The sequence below is a fragment of the Rhipicephalus microplus genome, chromosome 6 (genome assembly GCF_043290135.1).
Source record: "Rhipicephalus microplus isolate Deutch F79 chromosome 6, USDA_Rmic, whole genome shotgun sequence".
In the NCBI taxonomy this organism is placed as follows: domain Eukaryota; kingdom Metazoa; phylum Arthropoda; class Arachnida; order Ixodida; family Ixodidae; genus Rhipicephalus; species Rhipicephalus microplus.
In genome coordinates, this window is record NC_134705.1 from 83220834 (window position 1) to 83244023 (window position 23190).

Here is a 23190-nt window from a genome sequence, read left to right on the forward strand (position 1 = left end):
CCGACAGCGGCGGCGCTGGCTTCACGGCATTGCTTTTATCCCTAGTCCGCTTGATGTTTCTTGTTTTCTTACAAACATGTTAAAACTGAAACCTTCTTTTTCCTGAGGTCAAAGCCACGCGTGCTTGCTTGCATGCATACTCTCGAATGTACCCATGACGTCACACCAAATGCTTGCCGGCGAACATTATCAGGCATGTCGCGAGGGGTGCTACAGCACTTGTTTTAAAAACTGATGCATAGTGTATATGTCCAACTCGAGCACCAAAGCCTGGAAGGAAAAAAAAATGACTGTGCAAAATGTGACTACGTCACCTATCCAACATGGCTTCTACGCTGGCTGCCCAAGCAACGCCTCTGCAACGACGCCCAGAATCATCGGCAAAAAGGTGTTGCCTTTTGCTGCTTCAGCGCGCTCAACGTATGCCTTGCAAGTTCCGACGTGGCGGAAAACCGCACCGAGGTCGACGAAGGTCCTGCCGTAAAAGGCAGACCCGGGAATGCGTGCGAAACGTCTACCGCGTGCGTTGTGAAGCCGTTGAATGAAGGGTCATGTGGCAGAGGGTAACGGAACGTGAGTGTGCGACATGCCGCTGCGATGTCATTCAAGCGTTCAACGGGCCGGCAGGCTCTGCCTGTCGTGGTCGAAAACGCTTGTCCAAGTTTTGCTGATTCCGAGGAGTAGGAGTGCTATGGTGGCGTGTACGAGGCGCTGGTGCGGCGCTCCGTCAATCGTGCCAGACGGACATCAGGTGGTCGTCAGAAGGCGGTCGTCAAGTGGTCGCGGAAATCAGTGGAGAAGTACTCGCCTGCGCTTTTCGTCGAATTCCGCTGAGTAACGTGCGAGAAGACTCGCGACAGACGGTCTTCGGGAGACGGGTGGTTGCACAAATGCGACCGTGCATCAACGTGCAGCCATATTCGTGGATTATTTCGCCCCATTACGATAGCTTCGTCATTGCGCTCGCTGGTGTTGCTCGTTTTTGTTGGCCTTCACTTGTGGCTCACACCCACTGTGGGGGATTGGCCGGTTTGTTGTTCTGCTTCTTCGACTTCTACATACTCGGCTTAGTGAAGCTGTGAGGAGTGATGAGTGGGTACAGAGGCAAAGCACAGCAAAGCTCGCCCGGGGCGTGATCTCACGCGTCCTGGGTTCCACGGCGCTTCAGGTACGTGCGTGCTGCGTCCGTACGTCTAGTGCGCAATTTTCTTGGAACTTCCAGCAACTGGCAATTCCATTGAGGTGAGCGTGCGAGGATGTTTCTTGTAATTAACGAGAGCCAACGGTGGATGAGCTGGTATGAGATGGTGTTCAGAAATGTAGTGTGTGATCAACAAGGCGATGTCCGTCGTGGTGGTTTAGTGGCTGTAAGGTACTCGGCTGCTGACCCGCAGATTGTGGGATCGAAACCCGGCAGCGGCGGCTGCATTTCCCTGTGGTCAGATTAGGGTGCACGTTAAAAGACTTCAGGTGGTCGAAATTTCCGGAGCCCTCCATTACGGCGTCTCTCATAATCATAAGGTGGTTTTGGGACGTCATACCCCAGATATCATCATATCGTCATCAAGGTGATGGCTGAGGGCGCCAGCGAGGTAGCTGACCACGTGGCAACGAATTACAGCCACCGCTGGCAGAAGCTGGGACCCAGGTCAGTGGACATAGAAAAAGCACATCGGGGCTTTGCCGCTCCACCGTACAGCAGGTGTGTGCGGGGTGGGTCCTGTGGCGTTCTTCGCGATTTTAATTTGTGATGGGGAATAGTGTAGATGCATAGACGCGGCGAGAGCACGCGTCTTCAGGTTAAGACATCGCGTGAAGATGTGAAATAAAAATGCCTTCGTTTGTCACTGCAACTGTAAACAGAAACACCAACAACCATTTTCTAGAGGCTGTTTTATTTTTCGTTCCGAAACGGATCAATTGGAAAAGCGGAATTAGCTTGGCACATACATACACACTTCTACACACATATGTACATACACATCGTATACACACTTCTAGCTTTCCTCCAAAACAGTAATAATAAATTACTCAATAGTTTATTATTATGTGTAGGGATGTTTAAAAAAAATAAAAACTTGAGTATGTACGTGTGAACATAACCAAAAAAGGGGGGGGGCCTCCAATTATGAAATTTCCACAGAAACATTTATTTTCCCAAAGCAATCGTAAGTGTAAACACAGCTAGCGCACTCCCCGCACTCGAATACCGCGTCAGCCGGGGCGGCGTGACGCCACCGTCTCGGACACTCGCTGCACCCACGCCGTTTACCCCGATACCCTTGGTAAATTCGAACACTCTTTCTGTCATTGAATTTATAATCGAACTCACCCCCACAGGGGTGAGTGGGCCGATCCCGGAGGTAGTGCAATACCAGGCCAACCCGTGGCGGAGGTGAAGCAAGCTTCAAGCACTCCGCCGCATTGCAAAAATAAGTTTAATATCTTGGATCCAAATAGGATCCGTATCAGATATTAAGCTGATAAGAACAGAGTGCGTTTACTGATGTTCAATACAAGTCTTCTAGTGACTGTAAATGCACTCGTTTGTGATTTTGATAGGACCAGGACCGACGGCTGGAAAGTGCCCCAAAACAGTGATGCCAGAAGTTGAACCCTGTGAGACGTAGTCCAGGATCGAAAAAAGCGCCTGGTAGGCTCCGGATGTGGTGTTTTCAGGAACACTGTGACCAGGGAACTTGTGCCGGACAGGAACCCGTGTGTGGTGATTTGATGGTGGGAATCAGTTGATCAAGGAGGGGACCAGGCTTCGTAGTGGTAGATTACCGTTAGTTGCGGCCGTGGCCGACGTGAGTGTGGTAAACGGACCGAGACGCCGCCACCACCTCGCTGACGCAAAGTTTCTTCATCAGCCGCAGATAAGATTTGGAGCACAGTCGCCTCAGGACTTGGTCGTTGGCCGGATCCCAGGCGCCAAGTGTTCCAACGATGACCGTGGCCACCGTCACTCTCTGGTAGCGTCGGCGGAGGTAGGCAGCGACGGGTTCGTACTTGGCGAGCTTGTCGTTGCGGGCGTTCGAGAAGGCCTCTGGTGTGTTTTCGAATGGGCAAGCCACGTCAATCACCAAGGCCTCCTCGCCGCGCACAACGACCAGGTCAGGGCGTAGGCCAGTGTTGCCGACGAACCGGTTCTCGTGAGCCACCGTGAATTGACTCACGGTGGCTTCTCGGCCTTTTGGCTAAGATCAAAGTGACACGTGGATCTCCCACTTTCGATCTTTACAGCCAAAAGACGAGAACGGTCCCTCCCGAGGAGTCGGCCGCCCTGGAAGGTCCCCCTCCCCCTGGAGCTACGCTGTAGGGGGAGGGGGACCACGGAGCTACGCTGTACCTGGGTCCACCTGGTTCCTCGGCCCTGCTGTACCATCGAAGGAGTCTCCGGCCATCTACCGACGCGGCGGGCCCACCAGCAGGAGCAGACGCCCTCCGGAAGTGGTAAGAGTCTACGAGCCTTTTCTTGCCTGCCACTCCCGGCCCGGTCGTCAATGCCTGCTTATGACATCTACGCGCCCCGGTCTTCGTGACCACACCACCGACGTCGTCGTCCGAGCCTACCGGCCCGCACATCAAGCCACGGGGACGTGGACATCTATCGACGAGGCGTTCCGGTCCGGCCAGCGGGAGAAGACGCCCTCCGGGAGTGGTGAGAGTCTACAAGCCTTTTCTTGCGTGCCGCTCCCGGTCCGGTCGCAAATGCCCGCTGGTGACACCAACGGACCCTGGTCGTCCTGACCACTTTGCCGCCGTCGTCGTCGTCGCCCCGGCCTTCCTGCCCGGCCGACCGTCCACGGGGTCTTGGAGAAGTCCCTGCGTAGCCATGCCTACCCCCCGCCGACCACCTGCCATGTCCATCGAGCCGCTCGTCCTGGGTTCCGGTAGCCGTCGGCAGCGTCCCGCTCCCCCTTAGGGGTTGAGCACCCCGGCGTCGCCTCCGGCCCAGCGGCCTCGTCCTGGCACCCCCGCGCCTACTGGCGTTCCAACGGCAGCGTCGGGCCCTCTTCGCTCTCGACCGCCCGTCATTCACCAGGGCATCATGACGGTGTACCTGCCGGTGCCTGGTATCCTCCGTTGTCCTTATCCTTGTTGCGCGGGCTGCCAAGCCCGCACATCAGTCTCGCTCCGACTGTCCGCGTGGCGGTCCCACATGGAGCAGAAACACGGGGTTCGGCCAACGAGGCGCCTGTACCGGTGCGTCGCCTGTGATGCCCGGCTGAATTCACTGTCCGCCCGCCACGACTGCCCGGGTCCTGCCTCGAACGAGCCCTTCCACCCGTGGAATATTGGCCGAGCTACTTCAACTGCGAGCGCTCCTTGGCTCGGCATACTATGGCACGGCACGCGCAAGAGGAGTCCGCCCTTATGTACCTCTTCGCACCCCACGGCAGCCTAAGGCGACTTCCTCCCGTTCTTCTGGTACAGAGAACTCACCACCCCCTGGCCCAGCTCCTTCCGGTGCAGATTGTCGAGCCCCACCACAATTACAGACCCGAGCAACCGTTTCCCGGTCTCGAAGACGTCGTGGAGGCCAGTCTTCCACATCGACCTCATCCTCGAGTACCGGGTCGGACTCCAGCACTACGGCTACCGGTTCTCCATCGGCGCCAAGCTCCGAGGCGTCTACCATGCCGGGCCACTCCTCATCCACTTCTGGCTCCGGCTCTCCACGCCACAGCAATCGCCTTTGGTTCTCGGAACGCCACCGTCCGTGCCACCAGATCCTGGTCCCCAGTCCACGACTGGCGAGGTTTCATCCACGCCCGGCTCGTCTTCTCGTCGTCATACCGGTCCCGCCTCCACGTCGTCTGCTTCGAGGGCGTCCTCACGGATGTCCACGGAGCTTTCCGACGTCCCTGGTACCGACGACTCCGACGACGCATCGGCCAACGAGCCGGTGGACGAACAGAGTGTCCCAGCTGCGGGCACCGTCGTCGACCGCCGCGCTTTGTTGACCAATTCCCGCTCATTGTCATCCCCTTCTCTTTCCGAGCGGTTGGAAGACACTGACACGCATGAAGCCGACGACGATGCACACGACACTCCTGTGGAAGCACCAACAATGGAGATGCCACCGGACCGCACCATGCTGCTTGCGGAGCAGGTCCGCGTCTTGCGAGCCACGCTCCGTTCAGCCCCAACGCCAGACTCATGGGCGACGTGTGAGCAGGCGTGGTCTCAGGCTGTTGCTCTGGCCGCGGAGGGTGTCCGTCTCCCCCCGTCAACACCGGGACGCCCTGCTCGAGACGTCAACCCTGACAACGCCACGCAGATCCAGCGTCTCTACCGCAGGAACCGCCGACGTGGAGGGTTCCTGCGGTAGAGACGCTGGAGGGTTCTACACGGTCCTGTACCATCCCCATACGAGACATCCAGGACCATTGGGCCTCCACCTGGTCACCTCGCACGGCAGACACCTCAGCGCTGTTCCAGCGACCCGCGGCCCCTGTCCCGGTGGAAACGGCGTCCTTCTCGACGGACGAGGTCCTGCTCCGGCTCCGGAAGTCGGACAATACGGCTCCCGGTCCTGACAGACTGACGTACCACCACTGGAGGTCCGTCGACCCGGAGGCCCGCTTCCTGTCCGCCCTTCTCAACGCCTGCGTCCACCGCCGTCGCACCCCGGACTCATGGCGAAAGTCGCGTACGGTACTCATATACAAGAAAGGTGATCCCTCTGTCCCGGGCAACTGGCGCCCCATTGCACTCGGCAGTACTGCCTCTAAGTTATACGACAAGTGCCTTGCGTCGCACCTGCAAGCCTGGATCATGGATCACCAGGTCTTGTCAAAGTGCCAGAAAGGTTTCCTCCCGTATGACGGCGTTTTCGAACCGTGCCTCACCAAGCCCTCTTGGACGCCCTCCGTGGTTCCGGTGCTGGGGAGACGTTCATCGCCCTCATTGAGGACCTTTACCGTGACAACCAGACTGTCATCGTTGCTGCGGATGGCACAACAGATCCGGTCGTCATCCACTCGGGTCTACGCCAGGGCTGCCCGCTCAGCGGGTGTCTCTTCAACCTGGTCATAGACCCCGTGGTTCGAGGCGTCCAAGTCACAGGCGACGACCACAACATCCTCGCCTATGCCGACAACCTGACGCCCCTGGCCGACTGTCCTGCGCTTCTCCAGCAACGCATCGACATGGTCGAGGCGCTATCAACACCGCTCGGGCTATCTCTCAACCCGAGCAAGTGTACGATCCTGCACCTCAGCGGCGTCACCCTGTCGGAATGCGGCCAACCGTGTTCCGGGTCTCCGGCGTCCCGGTCACAGCTTTGAGTGACTCCGAGCCGCTCCGCTACCTCGGACGCTCGGTGGGTTTCCGCCTTCCACAGAGAGCGGGAGCCAATGTCATTGACGACGCCATACGCAACGCCACGGCGATTTTTTCGTCCTTTCTAGCCCCCTGGTAGCGTATTGACGCCCTCAAGACATTTGTGTTCCCCGCCCTCAATTTCTCCATGAGGTGCGGCGCCCTCACCAAAATAGACTGGCACAGGTTGGACCTTGCCATCAGGCCCATGGTCAAGCGCACACTCTACCTACCGGTGAATGCCTCGACACACTACGTCTACGGGAGCGCCTCCGGAGGAGCTGCAGCGATACCGGTGGCAGCGGAGTTATACGACATCTGTCGTATCGACTCCGCTTTTAAGCTCCTGACGACATCAGACCAGTCACTACGGGACCTCGCCCTGTCCGACGCTTACGAGATCGCCTCCACCCGCCTCGGATGGGAGGCTACCCGTTTTGAGTTGGAGGCGTACCTCTCTGGCGACCGACAGATCGTCCACTCAAGGCCGGCAACCCAGCTGCGCAGCGTGTGGACCGAGGCCCGTAAGGCATCGCGAAGGCTAGAAGTCTCGTGGTCCCTGCGGCCGGACCACGTCACCATCACCTGCGGCGACGCAACGCTTCCTCCAACCCAGAGGAACCGGGTCATGCGGACGCTACGAGATGTGCTGGCCCACGTCCGGGACAACGCCCTCCATGACCAGCCCAACCAGGGGAAGGTGATGGCCTGCGTCTCGGCGGATCGTGCGAGCTCCCATTTCATCACCACGGGAGCATTCACGCACTTCGCCGACTGGCGGTTTATCCACCGGGTGCGCCTCAACCTGCTTCCCCTGAATGGCGCCGTCATGTGGGGCCCTACTGACCGAGACCAGCGTTGCCGGGTATGCGACTACGCGAGGGAGACGCTACCGCACGTGCTATGCCACTGCATGACGCATAGCGACATGTCTCAGGCACGGCACAACGCGGTGGTCTCACGCCTTCGCACAGCCGTCGCCCGCGACTACACCATAGCGTACGAGAACCGGCCGGTGGGCGACACTGGACTGCGTCCTGACCTTGTCTTGGTTCGCGGGGAGGAGGCCCTGGTGATCGACGTGGCTTGACCGTTCGAGAATACACCGGAGGCCTTTACCAACACACGAAACGACAAGGTCGCACGCTACCAACCCGTCGCCGACTACCTGCGTCGCCGCTACCAAAGAGTAACGGTGGCCGCCGTCATCGTCGGGGCTCTCGGCGCTTGGGACCCGGCCAACGACCGCGTCCTCCTGCGTCCGTGCTCCCGCACCTACCTGTGTCTCTTGAAGAAACTCTGCGTGAGCGAGGTGGTGGCAGCGTCCCGCGCCATCTACCACGTGCACGTGGGACATGGACGCAGCTAGACCACCGCTGACCAAGGCAAGACCTACCGTACTACGTCGCCACATCGCCTACCACCTGCCAGGTGCCCTGGCTAAGCCGCTGCTGTCCCGGAGGTTCCTGCGATGACCAACGCCCTGGCGTCCTTGTACCACCATACGTGTCCGGTTTCCCACTGGCTATCCCGGTGCCATGTACAGGAACTAAACAATGTCGTCCGGCTAATTCAAAACATCCTATGCATTGTCTGAAACTTAATAAAATTCCAATCTGTTCTTATCTGCTTAATATCTGATACGGATCCTATTTGGATCCAAGATATCAAACTTATTTTTGCAATGCAGCGGAGTGCTTGAAGCTTGCTTCACCTCCGCCACGGGTTGGCCCGGTATTGCACTACCTCCGGGATCGGCCCACTCACCCCTGCGGGGGTGAGTTCGACAATAAATTCAATGACAGAAAGATTGTTCGAATTTACCAAGGATATCGGGGTAAACGGCGTGGGTGTGGCGAGTGTCCGAGACGGTGGCGTCACGCCGCCCCGGCTGACGCGGTATTCGCGTGCGGGGAGTGCGCTAGCTGTGTTTACACTTACGATTGCTGTGGGAAAATAAATGTTTCTGTGGAAATTTCATAATTGGAGGGCCCCCCCCTTTTTTTGGTTATGTTCACACGTACATACTCAAGTTTTTATTTTTTTAAACATCCCTACACATATTATTAAAACTATTGAGTAATTTATTATTACTGTTTCGGAGGAAAGCTAGAAGTGTGTATACGATGTGTATGTACATATGTGTGTAGAAGTGTGTATGTATGTGCCAAGCTAATTCCGCTTTTCCAATTCACCCGTTTCGGAACGAAAAATAAAACAGCCTCTAGAAAATGGTTGTTGGTGTTTCTGTTTACAGTTGCAGTGACAAACGAAGACATTTTCATTTGACATCTTCACGCGACGTCTTAACCTGAAGACGCGTGCTCTCGCCGCGTCTATGCATCTACACTATTCTCCATCACAAATTAAAATCGCAAAGAACGTCAAAGGACCCACCCCGCACACACCTGCTGTACGGTGGAGCGGCAAAGCCCGATGTGCTTTTTCTATGTCCACTGACCTGGGTCCCAGCTTCTGCCAGCGGTGGCTGGAATTCGTTGCCACGCGGTCTGCTATCTCGCTGGCGCCCTCAGCCATCACCTTGATGACGATATGATGATATGTGGGGTATGACGTCCCAAAACCACCATATGATTATAAAAGACGCCGTAATGGAGGGCTCCGGAAATTTCGGCCACCTGAAGTTCTTTAACGTGCACCCTAATCTGACCACAGGGAAATGCAGTCGCCGCGGCCGGGTTTCGATCCCACAACCTGCGGGTCAGCAGCCGAGTACCTTACAGTCACATGACCACCACGACGGACATCGCCTTGTTGATCACACACTACATTTCTGAACACCATCTCATACCAGCTCATCCACCGTTGGCTCTCGTTAATTACAACAAACATCCTCGCACGCTCACCTCAATGAAATTGCCAGTTGCTGGAAAATCCAAGAAAATTGCGCACTAGACGTACGGACGCACCACGCACGTACCTGAAGCGCCGTGGAACCCAGGACGCGTGAGATCACGCCCCGGGCGAGCTTTGCTGTGCTTTGCCTCTGTACCCACTCATCACTCCTCACAGCTTCACTAAGCCGAGTAAGTTGAAGTCGAAGAAGCAGAACAACAAACCGGCCAATCCCCCACAGTGGGTGTGAGCCACAAGTGAAGGCCAAAAAAAACGAGCAACACCAGCGAGCGCAGTGACGAAGCTATCGTAATGGGGCGAAATAATCCACGAATATGGCTGCACGCTGACGCACGGTCGCATTTGTGCAACCACCCGTCTCCCGAAGACCGTCTGTCGCGAGTCTTCTCGCACGTTACTCAGCGGAATTCGACCAAAAGCGCAGGCGAGTACTTCTCCACTGATTTCCGCGACCACTTGACGACCGCCTTCTGACGACCGCCTCATGTCCGTCTCGCACGATCGACGGAGCGCCGCACCAGCGCCTCTTACACGTTACCATAGCACTCCTACCCCTCGGAATCAGCAAAACTTGGACAAGCGTTTTCGACCACGACAGGCAGAGCCTGCCGGCCCGTTGAACGCTTGAATGACATCGCAGCGGCATGTCGCACACTCACGTTCCGTCACCCTCTGCCACATGACCCTTCATTCAACGGCTTCACTTCGCACGCGGTAGACGTTTCGCACGCATTCCCGGGTCTGCCTTTTACGGCAGGACCTTCGTCGACCTCGGTGCGGTGTTCCGCCACGTCGGAACTTGCAAGGCATACGTTGAGCGCGCTGAAGCAGCCAAAGGCAACACCTTTTTGCCGATGATTGTGGGCGTCGTTGCAGAGGCGTTGCTTGGGCAGCCAGCGTAGAAGCCATGTTGGATGGGTGACGTAGTCACATTTTGCACAGTCATTTTTTTTTCTTTTTTCCTTCCAGGCTTTGGTGCTCGAGTTGGACATGTACACTATGCATCAGTTTTTAAAACAAGTGCTGTAGCATCCCTTGCGACATGCCTGATAATGTTCGCCGGCAAGCATTTGGTGTGACGTCATGGTTACATTCGAGAGTACGCATGCAAACAAGCACGCGTGGCTTTGACCTCTGGGAAAAAGAAGGTTTCAGTTTTAACATGTTTGTAAGCGAAACAAGAAACTTCAAGCGGACTAGGGATAAAAGCAATGCCGTGAAGCCAGCGCCGCCGCTGTCGGTGCACAATGCTGGTTGTGCATGGGTGGACGTCGGAATTGCTTTGCTGCTGTTTGCTTGGCTTTTGGCCAGGGCTAAGTACGAGGTGTGAAAGAATGAATTTTAATTAAGTGCTAATGAATTGCATCGCTTCTCGGCCTTTTGGCAAGACCAATTGTCGAGTTAGCCGTTTCTTAGCGCCCCCACGCGAGACCCAGGGTCACGTCCTGCCGACGTCGACACCGGGGTTCAAGTCTCCAAAGTCAGCTTCCGCGGCACCGCCGTTCCGCACGTGCGACCGCCGCCTCGGGCTTCGGACCTCCCTGTCTGACGCCTACCCATCCCATGCCTGGTGAAGCAAGGCCCCCGGTCTACGCCTGCCGTCCCGGAGTCCTGCTGCAACCCACCCGGCGCCTCCTGTATCCGCGCGGCACCCGCCTCGGCTGAGCCGCAGTCCTACGAGTGTGCAGCGTGCCTGCACGATACCAGTCCTACCAGCCACGCCTTCCTGGCAGCCAGCGGCAACGCGCACCAGAATGGCGTCGACGTCCGACCTCCCGGTGAGGGAGAATTGCTTCATGTTCACGGCGCCTGATGGCGATGTTTCGATAGATGATCTAATCGACGCCATAATACTAGTGTCTGGGGATGATAGTGTACTTGTTCTACAGCACATGGGCGGGGCTAGGTTCCTCGTCTGCACGCGTAACGCCAGTCAGGTGACAAGGTTAATGGTGGCGGAAGGCTTCCGGGTTAACGGCGAAAACGTACCGGTTGAGGCCGTAGGGCCGCCGGTCACGTACGTGAATGCCTACTGGTACCCCACCTACTTGTCAGACGAGGTACTGAGCAACGCCCTAGCTCAGTATGGCAAAGTGAGGGGCATATCGTTTGCCACTGTGGCCACTCGCAAAAACAAGCTCAACGGTGTAAGGGTCATTAAGATTGAGATTAGCAAACCGGTGCCAAACTTCGCGACCATCGCAGGGCACCGCGTAATGTTCGAGTATCGCGGCATGAGGCGAGTTTGCGCACGATGCGGCGAAGTGGGCCACATGGCGACGGCATGCTCCGCCCCTTTTTGCAAACGGTGCGGAACTTTTGGCCATGACACCGAGGGCTGTACTAGTGAATGTAAGCGTTGTGGAGGTCACCACGGGACGAGGGAGTGTTTCAGAAGGCGATCCTACGCGTCGGCCGCCCGCGGTTTCCCCTTGACTTCCGACCACGCCTCTAACCTAGCCCCACCTAGTGGCTCTTTATCGCCCCGGTCAGAAAAGCCACAATCGCGGCTTCAGGTGCTTACGCCTAAGTCCAAGCCCAGCACGGCAGCAAGGGAGCGAAGCGACGACACCACAAACAAAGACTCGCCTACTACCAGCAGCGAGGCGGATTCACCTGCCAGCGAGAGAGAGAAGAGCGAGATGAGCGAGGAGGTTACCGCCGCACCTTCCGAAACAGAGGCCAGTTTCTCGGATACTGCTTCCGCGCAGTCCGCCCCCCCCCCCTTCACCGCTGGCACCCCCGCCGGACCAGGCGGACCACGCAATTTCGTCACCGGTAAAAAAGGCGCCGGCCGATGACGTCACTGAACAGGGAAGGGCCCCCTCCCCCACCCCGCCAACGCCGGCCAACGTGCTAGCGCTAGTTACCTCCGAAGACCTGGAGGCCCATCCTCGAGACCCGCTCAGGACGAACTGCCCATCAAGAGCAAAGGGTACTACGTGCTACCTGAGGATGGTGAGCGCAAGAACCCCACCACGACTTGTCCCTCCCCGGCCCCAACGGCACGGTTAAGCCGGAAGTCTGATGCGAGGACGGGCCAGTCGCCCCACGGCCTCGAGCAGCGGTCACGCTCACGCTCGCGAAGACGCCCTGGTGACGACAAGCGCGACGTAGACGAGAGGACCGCTAGCAAGGACGCCCGGCAGCGCAGATCAAAACTGGTAGGCCAAAGCAGTGACAGTGACGCTCCGCCCCACGCGAAGTCCCAGAAGCTTGAGCAAGCGGGTGGGGGCAAACGGGAGCCGCCGCCCAAGTCCTGAGAAGGCTACGCGAAGAACGAGGCGGCGCGCCCGTCCCGAGGGCTTCGGTGCCTTCCGCTCTCCCGCCTCGCCTCGCACTCCGCTCGCCCACTCCCCTCGCCCTCCGTTGTCCCACTCTCGCCTGGCAGGCTCTTTCTCCCCCATGGTGCAGCATCCTCCTCGCTCCTCCTCGCCTGCGCTCCGCTGATGCACAGCCCGCCTGGTTATCTCGCCCTTCAGCATTCCTTCTCGCCCCAAGCGAGACACCGCGCTCCAACTGACGGATCATGGCCACGCTGCGGTTCGCCACGTTAAACATTCGCGGCTTTCGCGACAGGAATAAACAGACCGCTGTAGTGACGTTCGCCCGAACTAAGGGCATCGACCTTCTCTTTCTGCAGGAGACCAACTTCCGCTCCCCGCTTGATGTTACCTTATTCAGGCGCAACTGCCAAGTTGACGGCTTTTTTTCTTTAACATCCGCGAGGGCTTGCGGCGTTGGTGTCGTGTTCGTCACGGACAGGTTTTGGCGAAAGTCGCACTGTATTTTCGGAGCGAATGGGCGCACGCTTGTGCTCGACGTCTTCGTCGATGGGTCCAAGGTGCGCTTTGTGAACGTTTATGCACCGGTGACCAGATCGGACACAAATACCTACTTTAAGGAGCTGCAGGGCCACCTGCTGGAGCCCGTCTCTTATGTCATTCTCGGAGACTTTAACTGTGTCGTAGACTCCACAAGACACATCCGGGGCCCGGGCCAAGGGGGCTCGACCTACCACGCCGAAGAGCTGGTGAAGATCCTCCGGCACCTGCGGCTCATGGATGCATGGGTACACGCACACGGCAACGAGTTCGTCCCAACTCGGAACTCGCGGACCACGGACAGCAGACTCGACCGAGCCTACGTCCCCGAACGCCTTGTCCAATCCATCATGGCGTGCGAAGTCCTTGCCCTCCCCGAAGGGCTCTCGGACAGAACGGATCATCTCCCGTTGGTAACAACGGTGAGGGGGACACCTGGCCATCACCAGAGAGATGAAGCCTGGCGCCTCGATCCGGCACTCATCCAAGACCGTACGAGTGCTCCGAGAATATCCGCGTATTTGGAGGAGACGATTGAGGCTACCCCCTGCACTAGCCCGGCTGTATGGGACGACTTGAAAGCGAGATGGAGAGCATTCCTGCAAGAAGAAGGCAGCGTGAGGAAGAAGCGCATCGCAAGACAAATGAACGAGATACTCCGCCGCATGCGGATAGTACAGAGCGCGGACAACCTCACGGCATGCACGCGCGACTACCTCCACTCGCTTCAAGTTCAGCACGATCGCCTCTTCCGGGAATACGCGCGCAACCCACGCGAACAAGGGAACCCTGTGGGGGAACCAGCGGGACCAGCTTTAACTGAAGCACGTGGAAACGGCTCCCTGCGAATAGTAGAGGTGCAACGTCCTGATGGCAGCCTCACCTCGGACCCCGCCGAAATCGAAACGGTGTTTCGAGACTACTTTGAGACTGTCTTCCACGAGCCGGATTCATGCGGCCCTTTTCCAGAGGCAACTCTCATGGACAGTCTGTGTGCGCACCTGCCCAGACTCGCCGAAGACGAGTGCACAGTCTTGTGTGGCGCAGCAACGGAGGAGGAACTCCGCACAGCCATCCGAGCCATGCCGCCGAACTCGGCTCCGGGTACTGACGGCCTCGCGGCCAGTTTCTACGTGACCTTCTTCGATGTCCTATGCGCCCCGCTCCTGGCCATGGTCAACTTGGTCCTTCAGCAGCACACAAAACCCGACTCTTTCAGCACAGGGCGCATCGCCCTTATCCTCAAGGACGGTGCATCTGCATGCGAACTGTCATCATGGCGCCCGATCTCCCTACTCAACGTAGACTACAAGATCGTGGCGTCCATACTTAACACCAGACTGAGGACCTTCTTGCCAGATTTGATAGCCCCCCACCAGGCCTGCGCCATGCCTGGCCGATCTATGTTTGCCAATCTTACGGCCACCAGAGACGTTTTCGAATACGCGGCCCTAAAGAGAGTCACGGGTGCCTTCCTGTTCCTAGACTAAGCCAAGGCGTTTGACAGGGTTAGGCACACGTACCTCTTTGAAGTGCTTCACCGGTTCGGGTTCCCGCAGGAGTTAGTGGCTGTCATCGAGCTACTGTACTGTGACTTGCGCAGTTGCTCGCGGTGAACGGCATGACTACGGCCTTTATTGGGTACACGAGAGGCATCAGGCAAGGCTGCCCCTTGGGCCCAACGCTGTTCGCACTCTCGATCGGGCCCCTGCTGACAACCTTGGCCAGCGACGAGTGCATCCGAGGCCTGCCAATGACCGGTACCGAAGAGATCAGAGTCCTGGCGTTTGCCGACGACATCTCACTGTTCCTCAAGGACGCGCGAAGCCTCGACCGCTTCCGCAGCGTATTCAAGCTGTACGCTGGGGCGTCAGGAGCCGAGCTAAATGAGAGGAAGAGCCGAGCCCTGCTTTTCGGTCCGTTTCCTCCTGAAGCGTTGGGCGACATAGAACTGGTCAGCACGGTCAAAGTTCTCGGCGTCTACTTTACACGAGAAGGCGTCGACACTTCAACATGGGCGCGCGTCATAGACAGGGCTGCACAGCTCACAGACCGTGCAAAACTGCTCAACTTGATGCTGCGCGAAAAGGCTGTTGCAATGAAGACAAGTGTCCTTGCCTTGGCCTCCTACGTGAGCAGGGTGACGGTGATGCCGGCGCGGGTTGCTGCTCGGCTCGGCATGTTAGCGAATGAGCTGCTGTGGGGCAGGACACCACCCCCTGTCAAACGAACCCTCCTCCAGCTGGAGGTTAAGGAGGGGGACTAGGCCTTCCGCACGCGCTCACCTCGAGCAAATTGCTCGCCTTGAAGACGGCTCGCAAGGTGGCGCAAGCAGGCGACTACGTCGGAAGAGGCCTGCTGCTCTATTGGAGCGGCCCGTCAAACAGTTGGCTGGATGCCGGTCGACACTTCGGCCCGCACGCCGAATCGCCCTCGCCTTTTTACAAGGTGGCAGCAGCGACGGCACGCATGCTGCGTAAGGAAGTGCCGAATTGCGACCCCGACGTGGAGCAGCCGGCCCGCATAGTGGAGGCACTTACGGCAAGCCAGCTGAGCGACGAGGACCGGCAACGAGCGAAGCAGGCTAGGCGCGACCTTTCCCTGCTGCATAGCCTGCTACCCTGCGAAATTCAGGATTGTCTTTGGAAGAAAGCGTGGGAGGTCCTCCCCACCAGAGACCGCTTGAAGCGGCTAGGCATTGTGCCCGACGACCGCTGCCCAAACTGCCGGGAGTCAGAAACACAAAAGCACGCCTTACTGGAATTTTCGTCCGCGCGGCCTGTCTGGCGTATGGTGGCGCATTGCTTTGGGATCCGTCCCCCACCAGGTCACAAACGCAACAAGGGAGCGTTTGCGCGGCTTGTGACCGCCTGCACTCTTTTTGTAGTGTGGCAACGTCGCTCGCTCGCGGAAGCGCGGCGACAGCCAGTTCGGGCAGCGCCACCTGCCGTCGCACGTATAAGAAGGCTGTTGTGGGAGCTCCTCTCCCGGGAACTCGAGGTCAGCGGAGAGGAGATGTTTCTCCGCCGCTGGCACACGAAATTCTTCTTCTTAAGAGAAGGCAAGTTGGTCGCCCCAATCCTACGCTACTAACAGCTCTCGGTTTCCTGGGAGTCGACCAACTTAGGAACGACACATGTCAAAGAAAAAAAAACCCAAGGTGACCCCCCCTCGCCCCTCTCCCCAGACACACCACTGAAGCGCCTGTTCACATAAAGTAATTTGCACTCTGGTGAAGCGAGTTCTGTTTGACACTGTTTGTGCCGCTGGCCCCGTCTGTTCACACCAAGGCGTGGTTGGTTATTGTACATATGTATATAGCGCCTCATGTTTTGTATATATCCTCCTTTTCATATATCCTCCTTTTCGGGGCGTCCTAGAAAAGATTGACTCTCGTAGTCACTGATGCGAGGGATCTCTTCTCCGTCGACAAAGAATTTCGTGTCCCTTGTGCCTACGGGAGTCCTACCAGAGAGGTGCAGGCTCCTGCACTTTTTGGGGTTCAGCCGAAGTCCCAGCTGGCCAGCAAGAGCCGCCACGACGTTGATGCGGTCCTGCAGTTTCTTGGGGCTGTCCGCCAAGGGGGTCAAATCATCGGCGTAAGCCAGCACATTGTGCTGCCTCTCACCTCCTTGGACTGCCCGAATGACTGGATCAAGCACCAAGTTGAAGAGCAGGCCGCTCAGTGGGCAGCCCTGTCTGTTTCCGGCTGAGATTGTGACTGGGGCGGTTGTCCCAGCTTCGGCGACAATCCGGGTGGCGTTGTCTCGGTAGAGGTCTGTGATGATTGCGCAGAAGTCCTCTCCCGCACCTGCACCACGAAGAGAATCGATTAGTGCGTTGTGCGGAACTGAGCCGAATGCGTTGGCGAAGTCGAGAAAGGCCACGCAAAGGTCACCACCGCCGGCCCGCGCGGCGTCCAGGCGCTCCTGCAGCACGAAGTTGTGTTCAAACGCGCCGTCGTGCGGCAGGAACCCCTTTTGACACCTCGAGAGCACGTCATGGTCACACACCCACTGCTGCATGCGAGAAGCTAGGCAACCCGCATACAGCTTGGAGATAGTGTTCCCAAGGGCAATAGATCTCCAATTCGTGACCTCACTCGGATCACCCTTCTTGTGGATGAGGATGGTCCTCGTTTCCTTCCAGGCATCGGGCACTCGCTTGAACTGGAGGCACACGTTGAATGCTGGGAAGAGAAAGAGACCATCAGGATCATGTTCCTTCCAATGACGGTAGGTGATCCTGTCACTGCCGGGAGCCGTGTTTTCGCATCTGCGAAGACGGGCCGCCACCTCGTCGCCGGTGAATCGGGCGAGGCAGATCTCTGTCATGTCGTCCGGACGAGCCTTGTTAAGGAGCAGGTGGGTGTTCCCTTCCTTCGGTGCCCATGTTTCAGCAAAGTGTTGCTCCAGTCTGTCAAGCGGAATCTCGCAGTGTTTTGTCTCGCCCTGCACGATGACACGAACAGCCCGACGGCAGTTGCGACGATACAGGCCCTGTATCTGTTGGGCGTTGTTCGGGTTGGTCGGGACGCGGGGTTTCCTTTCGGCGGGTTTTTCCGGAATTTTCGCCTCCCTCCTCACCGCCGAGACGGCCTCCTCCAGGATGGAGAGGAAGTCGTCCCAGCGCTCAGCGGTGGCGGGCTCCCGAAGCAGTTGCCGGATTTGCTGGGTGTGCTCTGCTAGCACGCTCGTGTCATCGATTGGCCCGGAGAGGGTGATCTCGTCGGGGTTCTCTGGCTGTGGGGCGGGGTCCTGTGACTCGCCGCCTGCGTCGTCTAGCGAAAGTCCCTCGGATGACGTTGGTTGTGTGGGGGAGTCGGCGCTGCGTGTGGTGGTCCTGGCTGACGGTCTTGGGCTAGGGTCCTCCTGTGTCGTTGCCATGTTTTGTTGCGGTGCTCCTTGCTTGCTAGTCCTCGGAGAAGCGCGGGCTGTATCTGGGTCCTGCTGGATACGGGAAGAACACCGTGACCCTTCTGGTAAGGACTCCTCCTCGCTGGTTGCCGCTGGATTTGTAGCATTCCTGGAGTTCTGGCTGGGGGAGCCAGCTATGCTGCCTAAGAGAGGAGGGAGAGGGGTAAGGGCCCGTTCCGGTAATGGTGGCCGGAAATGCTGTGGGTTGTCCTGGTCCATGTCACTGTGCGGCGACTCATGCTGTCTGGGACTTGGCGGGATGGAGGTCGCGTTGTCATCCTGCGAGAATAGTGAAGCACATGAGGACCTGCTCCTCGCGGTGGAGACCTCGCTAGGCGTGGGCGGTGGGTTGCCCGTGTTTGTCGAATCCTCATCAGGGAGTTCCGGTAGGTCACCTAGAAGGGGTAGAAAGGTGTTAGTGCCAGTTCCGGTGGTGATGCAGTGTCTGGCGTTTTGCTAAATGTCGTCCAGTTCTCGCTGGGTGACGGTCCTGTTGAAGTCGTCGAGTTTGAGCTCTGCGACGATCGAAGTGTCATGGTCCGTGGGGCTCTGTTGCTGGCAGTGGCACGGCGGGGTCTTCCCGTGGGAGTTGCAGCAGGTGCCGCGCTTGTAGTCCTCGCAGTCATTGGTTGCTGGGTTGTCTCCTGCGCTTGTGCCCTTCTATGCTTCCTCATGTGGTTGTCCAGACCTTTCCTTGAGGTGAGGGTGACCGGACACTCTGGACATTTGTGCCTATAGAGGTCGAGGAGTGAGAGCTCGTGTCCCTCTCTCGCGAAGCAGGGGTGGCGTGTAGGGTGGAGACCGAGGCCAGTGGTAGAGCATAGGGTGCAGGTGTAGGTCACCTTCACCCTGCTCTCATGCTCGTCTAGAAGGTGCCTTACTATGCTCTGGCGCCTGCTCGTCCAGGAGACCCCGGAGTACCGTACCCCACAGAGATCTATAGGGCAGGTAAAGCTGTGGGGAATAGGAAAGAAGATGTTGAGAGCCTTTCCTTCATCAGCGAGCGTTGCTTGATTTTGGGCGTCCTTTGGCCTCGGTATGTTGCAATCCACCCCCTCATTTGCGGGACCTGCCTCCTCGCTCATCACCTATTGGACAGTGAACCCTGTCTGAGGAACCGGGGTATGCGCAGTAAAAGGTACATCAACGTACTGGCACTTGAGCATCATGTAAGCAATGAAACACTTCAATGAAAGACAGCACTGTACACTTGAATAAGAAAAAGAAGAAAGCGCGGGGGGTGATCGTCAACCCATGCTGAAGTGGAGCTGAAGAAAAGAAAGGAGTGTGTGACCCCCTCCCCCTGGTCGGGGGAGAAGAGAGGAGAGGGGTACGCTCGCCCAGAGAGGAAAAACAAAAGAAAGAAAGAAAGGAAGAGAAAAAAAAGGCGTGCGCACCTAGTGAGAGCAGCAGGCTACCAGCTACATGGTGAGTGCAGCTGGCTGCCCCAAGAAGGCAGAGGGAGTGCTGACTGGCTCAGCAGAGAGGAGGGTACGAGGAGGAATTAGTAAAGAAGACAGAAGAACGAGAACGAGTGAAGAAAAAAAAAGAGGAAGGCAGGAGATACCAGTTGAGCGGACCCTCTACTGACACGTGTCAGCAGAGGCGCTTCCGAAAAAAAAGGAAGGAAAAAATAGGAAGCGCGCGGGGGCAGAAAAAAAAGGCGCCTGACTACATTGTTAGTGTAGCTGGCAACAGTGGAAGCGCAAGGGAAGCCTTAGCAAGGGCCACGTGGACGGAAAGTAGAAGAGAAGAAAAGAAAAAGAGAGAAAAAGAAAGTGAAGAAGGAAGAGGAGAGAACGGGGACGCCGCTTCCACCCGATCACCAGCGGAGCTCGCTGGTGTCCAGAGTAGAGGAGCGCTCCGAAGAGAATGCGTGCAAGGAAAACTTGCGCTATCTTACATCACTTGGGCAGGTGATGCAAGAGCCGCTGAGCCAACCAATACGCAAGAAAAGGGCGCTTTGCGGACGGGGAGCTGCCGGCAAGGCCGGTTGGAGCAGCCCGCCTCGCCGAGCACAAGAATCCACCCCTCAAGGGGGGGGGGGGCGGAAAAGAGGGGCAAAAAAGGAAGTGTTTTAAAGAACTAGCATTTTACCAAAGATCAGAGCCAGAAATCTAGGGCAGCAGGAACCAGGCGTCAGCAGGAGGGTCCAAGAATCCGCAGGCAGTAATTGCTGGTCGCTCGAACAAGCTAAGATGGCATGCACACAACAACAACAACACAAGAAGAGACGGAGAAAGACACCGCACTAACCGGGCGGGTGGTCGATTGCTTCTTCAAAGAGCAGGAGTAGGATGGACAAGCCAACACTACACAAAGAGAATTTATTTGGCTCTTGACACATAAAGTTGTACACTGATGCTACAGGGTGAACATCATACACAGCCGACAGTTCGGCTGGTTACAGGACTGGTTAAAGGAGCACATATAGGTACTTCGATTAAATTAACAAATTCCGGTAACTTGCATTTTGCAAGGACGCCAAAAAAATACGCGAAGAAATACACTTTTAACCATTTAACAAAAGTTTTTTTTATTGATACATAAACACACGCACATATATAGGCATCTATTTACATATGTACAAAGATACGTGAGAGTGCATAACTATTTACAAGTGACTATTTACATACATATGTATTCAAAGGTAGTGTTGGCTGCGGGTTGCATATGGGCATACCGCGTTTACGGCCCGCCGTTAGGTGCTGCTCGCCTGTGAGAAACAGAAACGGCGCACCCTGCTCTAACTGCTACACACCGTTCAGACACGTCTCCGCGCCACGTAAGTTAGGCACTGTTCGCACCAACACGGGAAAGCGAGATGAGGCCTCATATATGAAGTGGAGGCCGGAATAGAGGGGGAGGGGGGCGCAAGTTGCGGCGCAAAGAATAAAGAAAGGCGGTGAGGGGGGCAGTTAGTAGGGGAATATAGGGGCGACCAGCTTGCCATCCCTCAAGAAAAAAAACCTGGTATGCCAACGGCGGAGGAACGTGTCTTCGCCGCTGGCTTCAAGTTCCTCTGATAGGTGCTCCCACAGCAACCTCCTGATTTTACTCATAGCGGGATACGCCGCCCTCACAGATTTCTTCTTCGCTTCGGCTAGTGATCGCCGTTGCCAGATCACGAAGAGGGTGATGGCGAAGACGAGTTTAGCGAAGGGGCCTTTATTGCGCCTGTGATAAGGAGGGGGGCGAATGCCGAAAGAGTGCGCGGTCATGCGCCACACGGGCCTCGCGGCCACGCAGTCGAACAGAGCGTGGTTGAGGGTCTCTGTTTGCTGGCAGTTCGGGCAACGGGCGTCGGGGACGATGCCGAGGCGGTATAGCCTCTGCCGTGTGGGGAGGACGTCACATGCCCGTTTCCAAATGAAATCTTGCACTCCGCGGGGGGCATAGCGGCCGAGTGCGGCAATTTCCCGCTTCGCTCTCTTCGCGCGGCTCCTGTCTTCATCGTGGAGCTGGTTGGCTGTGAGGGTCTCGATCAGTCTGGCTGGTGGGTCTGAGTCTATCTCACCGCCTGGGTCTTCGCAGGTGAGCATACGCATTGTCGCCGCTTCGGCCCTGTAAAAGGGGGAGGGATACTCAGCGAACGGACCGCGGTAGCTGCCTGCGTCAAGCCAGCGGTTACGCACGCTTGCCCAATAAAGGAGCAGGTTCCTGCCGGCATACACACTTGCCTTCGCCAAGGTTCGGGCGGTCTTGATAGCAAGAATTTTTCCCGTGGTCAGAGCGTGGGAAAGGCCGAGTCCACCGTCGCTTGTTGACAGCTGCAGGAGGTGACGCCTGACGGGCGGGAGCTTGCCTTCCCACATGAACGCGGTGATGCCTTTGTTAAGGGCGCTGGCGATTCTGGAGGGCATGATGGCGATGCAGGAAACGTGGGAGGCGAGGGCGCAAACGCTTGTCTTAACCGCAATGGCTTTGTCTCGCAGGTTGAGCTCGTGGAGTTTGGCTCGCTCTATGAGGAGCTGTGCCCTGCTCAGTACTCTCGACCACGTGGATGCCGCCACGCCCTCACAGGTGAATAGGACCCCCAGCACCTTCACCGTCGGTACTGCCTCAATCGGCTCGATGACCTCGGTAGGAAAGGGGCCGAAGAGTAAGGCCTTGCTCTTCGCTTCGTTTAGTGTTGCTCCAGATGCCGCGGCGTAGGCGCTAAATACTTGGCGGAATCGGGCGAGGCTGCGTGCGTCTCCTAGAAAGAGAGATATATCGTCTACGAACGCAAGGATTTTAAGCTCTTCCTGGCCTGTTAAAGGCAGGCCCTTAATGAGGTTGTCACAGGCGACTGATGTAATCAGAGGCTCGATTGAGCAGACGAATAGGGTTGGGCCTAGGGGGCACCCTTGCCTAATTACTCTTGTGTATGCGAAGAGGGTCGTCATGGTGCCGTTAACGACTACGCCACACTGCAGGTCCGTGTATAGTTGCGCTATGACCGCGACGAAGTCCGGCGGGAGACCAAACTCGCGTAGCACCTCCAGCATGTACGAGTGTCTCACCCTGTCAAACGCCTTCGCCTGGTCGAGGGACAGGAAGGCCCCCGCAATGCATTTGCAGGAGGCGAACTCGAATACGTCTCTCGTCAGGGTGAGGTTGGCGTACATTGAGCGCCCTGGGATGGCGCAGGACTGGTGCGGGGCGATCATGTCCGGCAGGAAAATCTTAAGTCTGGAGTTCAAGAAGGACGCCACGATCTTGTAGTCTACGTTTAGTAGGGTGACGGGGCGCCATGATGACGGGTCGTTTGAGGGTGCACCGTCTTTCAGGATCAGGACAATACGCCCCGCACCGAAGGAGGCTGGCTTGACTCGCTTGCCGATTACCGTGTTCACGACGTTGAGGAGAGGGTCTCCCAGGACGTCAAAAAACGTAATGTAGAACCCGGCGGTCAGGCTGTCTGTGCCAGGCGCTGCGTTTGGGGGCATCGACGCGATTGTCTGGCGGACTTCTTCGAGCAATGCCGGGGCGCACAGGGTCCCGCACTCATCAGCCTCCAAACGTTGCAGGTTCCGACAAAGGTCTCTGACAAGGGCTGGGTCTGGGCGCGATTCCGCCGGGTCAGGTTCGCTGAAAACTAGCCTGAAGTGGTCGTGAAATGTGGCTTCTATTTCAGCTGGGTCTGACGTGGTTGTGCCGTCAGGGCGGAGCGCTTCCGTGATACGCAGGGACCCGTTCCCCTTCATCTCGCGCAGGTCGACCTCGGGTGGGTTTCCTGAGGCGGCGCGTACTGTACGGGC

At 57.3% G+C, this 23190-nt stretch overlaps 1 protein-coding gene and 2 non-coding genes across 3 annotated transcripts; 2 read left to right on the plus strand and 1 right to left on the minus strand.

The window, feature by feature from the left end:
- Positions 1-2341: 2341 nt before the first annotated feature.
- LOC142766455 (U2 spliceosomal RNA) lies at positions 2342-2524 on the minus strand. The gene has a single exon (XR_012884528.1). It is a non-coding gene; the product is annotated as a U2 spliceosomal RNA (small nuclear RNA).
- A 3954-nt stretch (positions 2525-6478) lies between these two features.
- On the plus strand, positions 6479-7420 carry LOC142765919 (uncharacterized). Its single transcript, XM_075867723.1, has one exon. The coding sequence runs from the start codon at positions 6479-6481 to the stop codon at positions 7418-7420; it is 942 nt and encodes a 313-aa protein (XP_075723838.1).
- A 494-nt stretch (positions 7421-7914) lies between these two features.
- LOC142766510 (U2 spliceosomal RNA) lies at positions 7915-8098 on the plus strand. Its single transcript, XR_012884560.1, has one exon. It is a non-coding gene; the product is annotated as a U2 spliceosomal RNA (small nuclear RNA).
- The last annotated feature ends 15092 nt before the right edge of the window (positions 8099-23190 follow it).

Coding starts and splice junctions, on each gene's coding strand:
- LOC142765919 (XM_075867723.1), top strand. CDS start 6,479: ATGAGGTGCGGCGCCCTCACCAAAATAGACTGGCACAGGTTGGACCTT.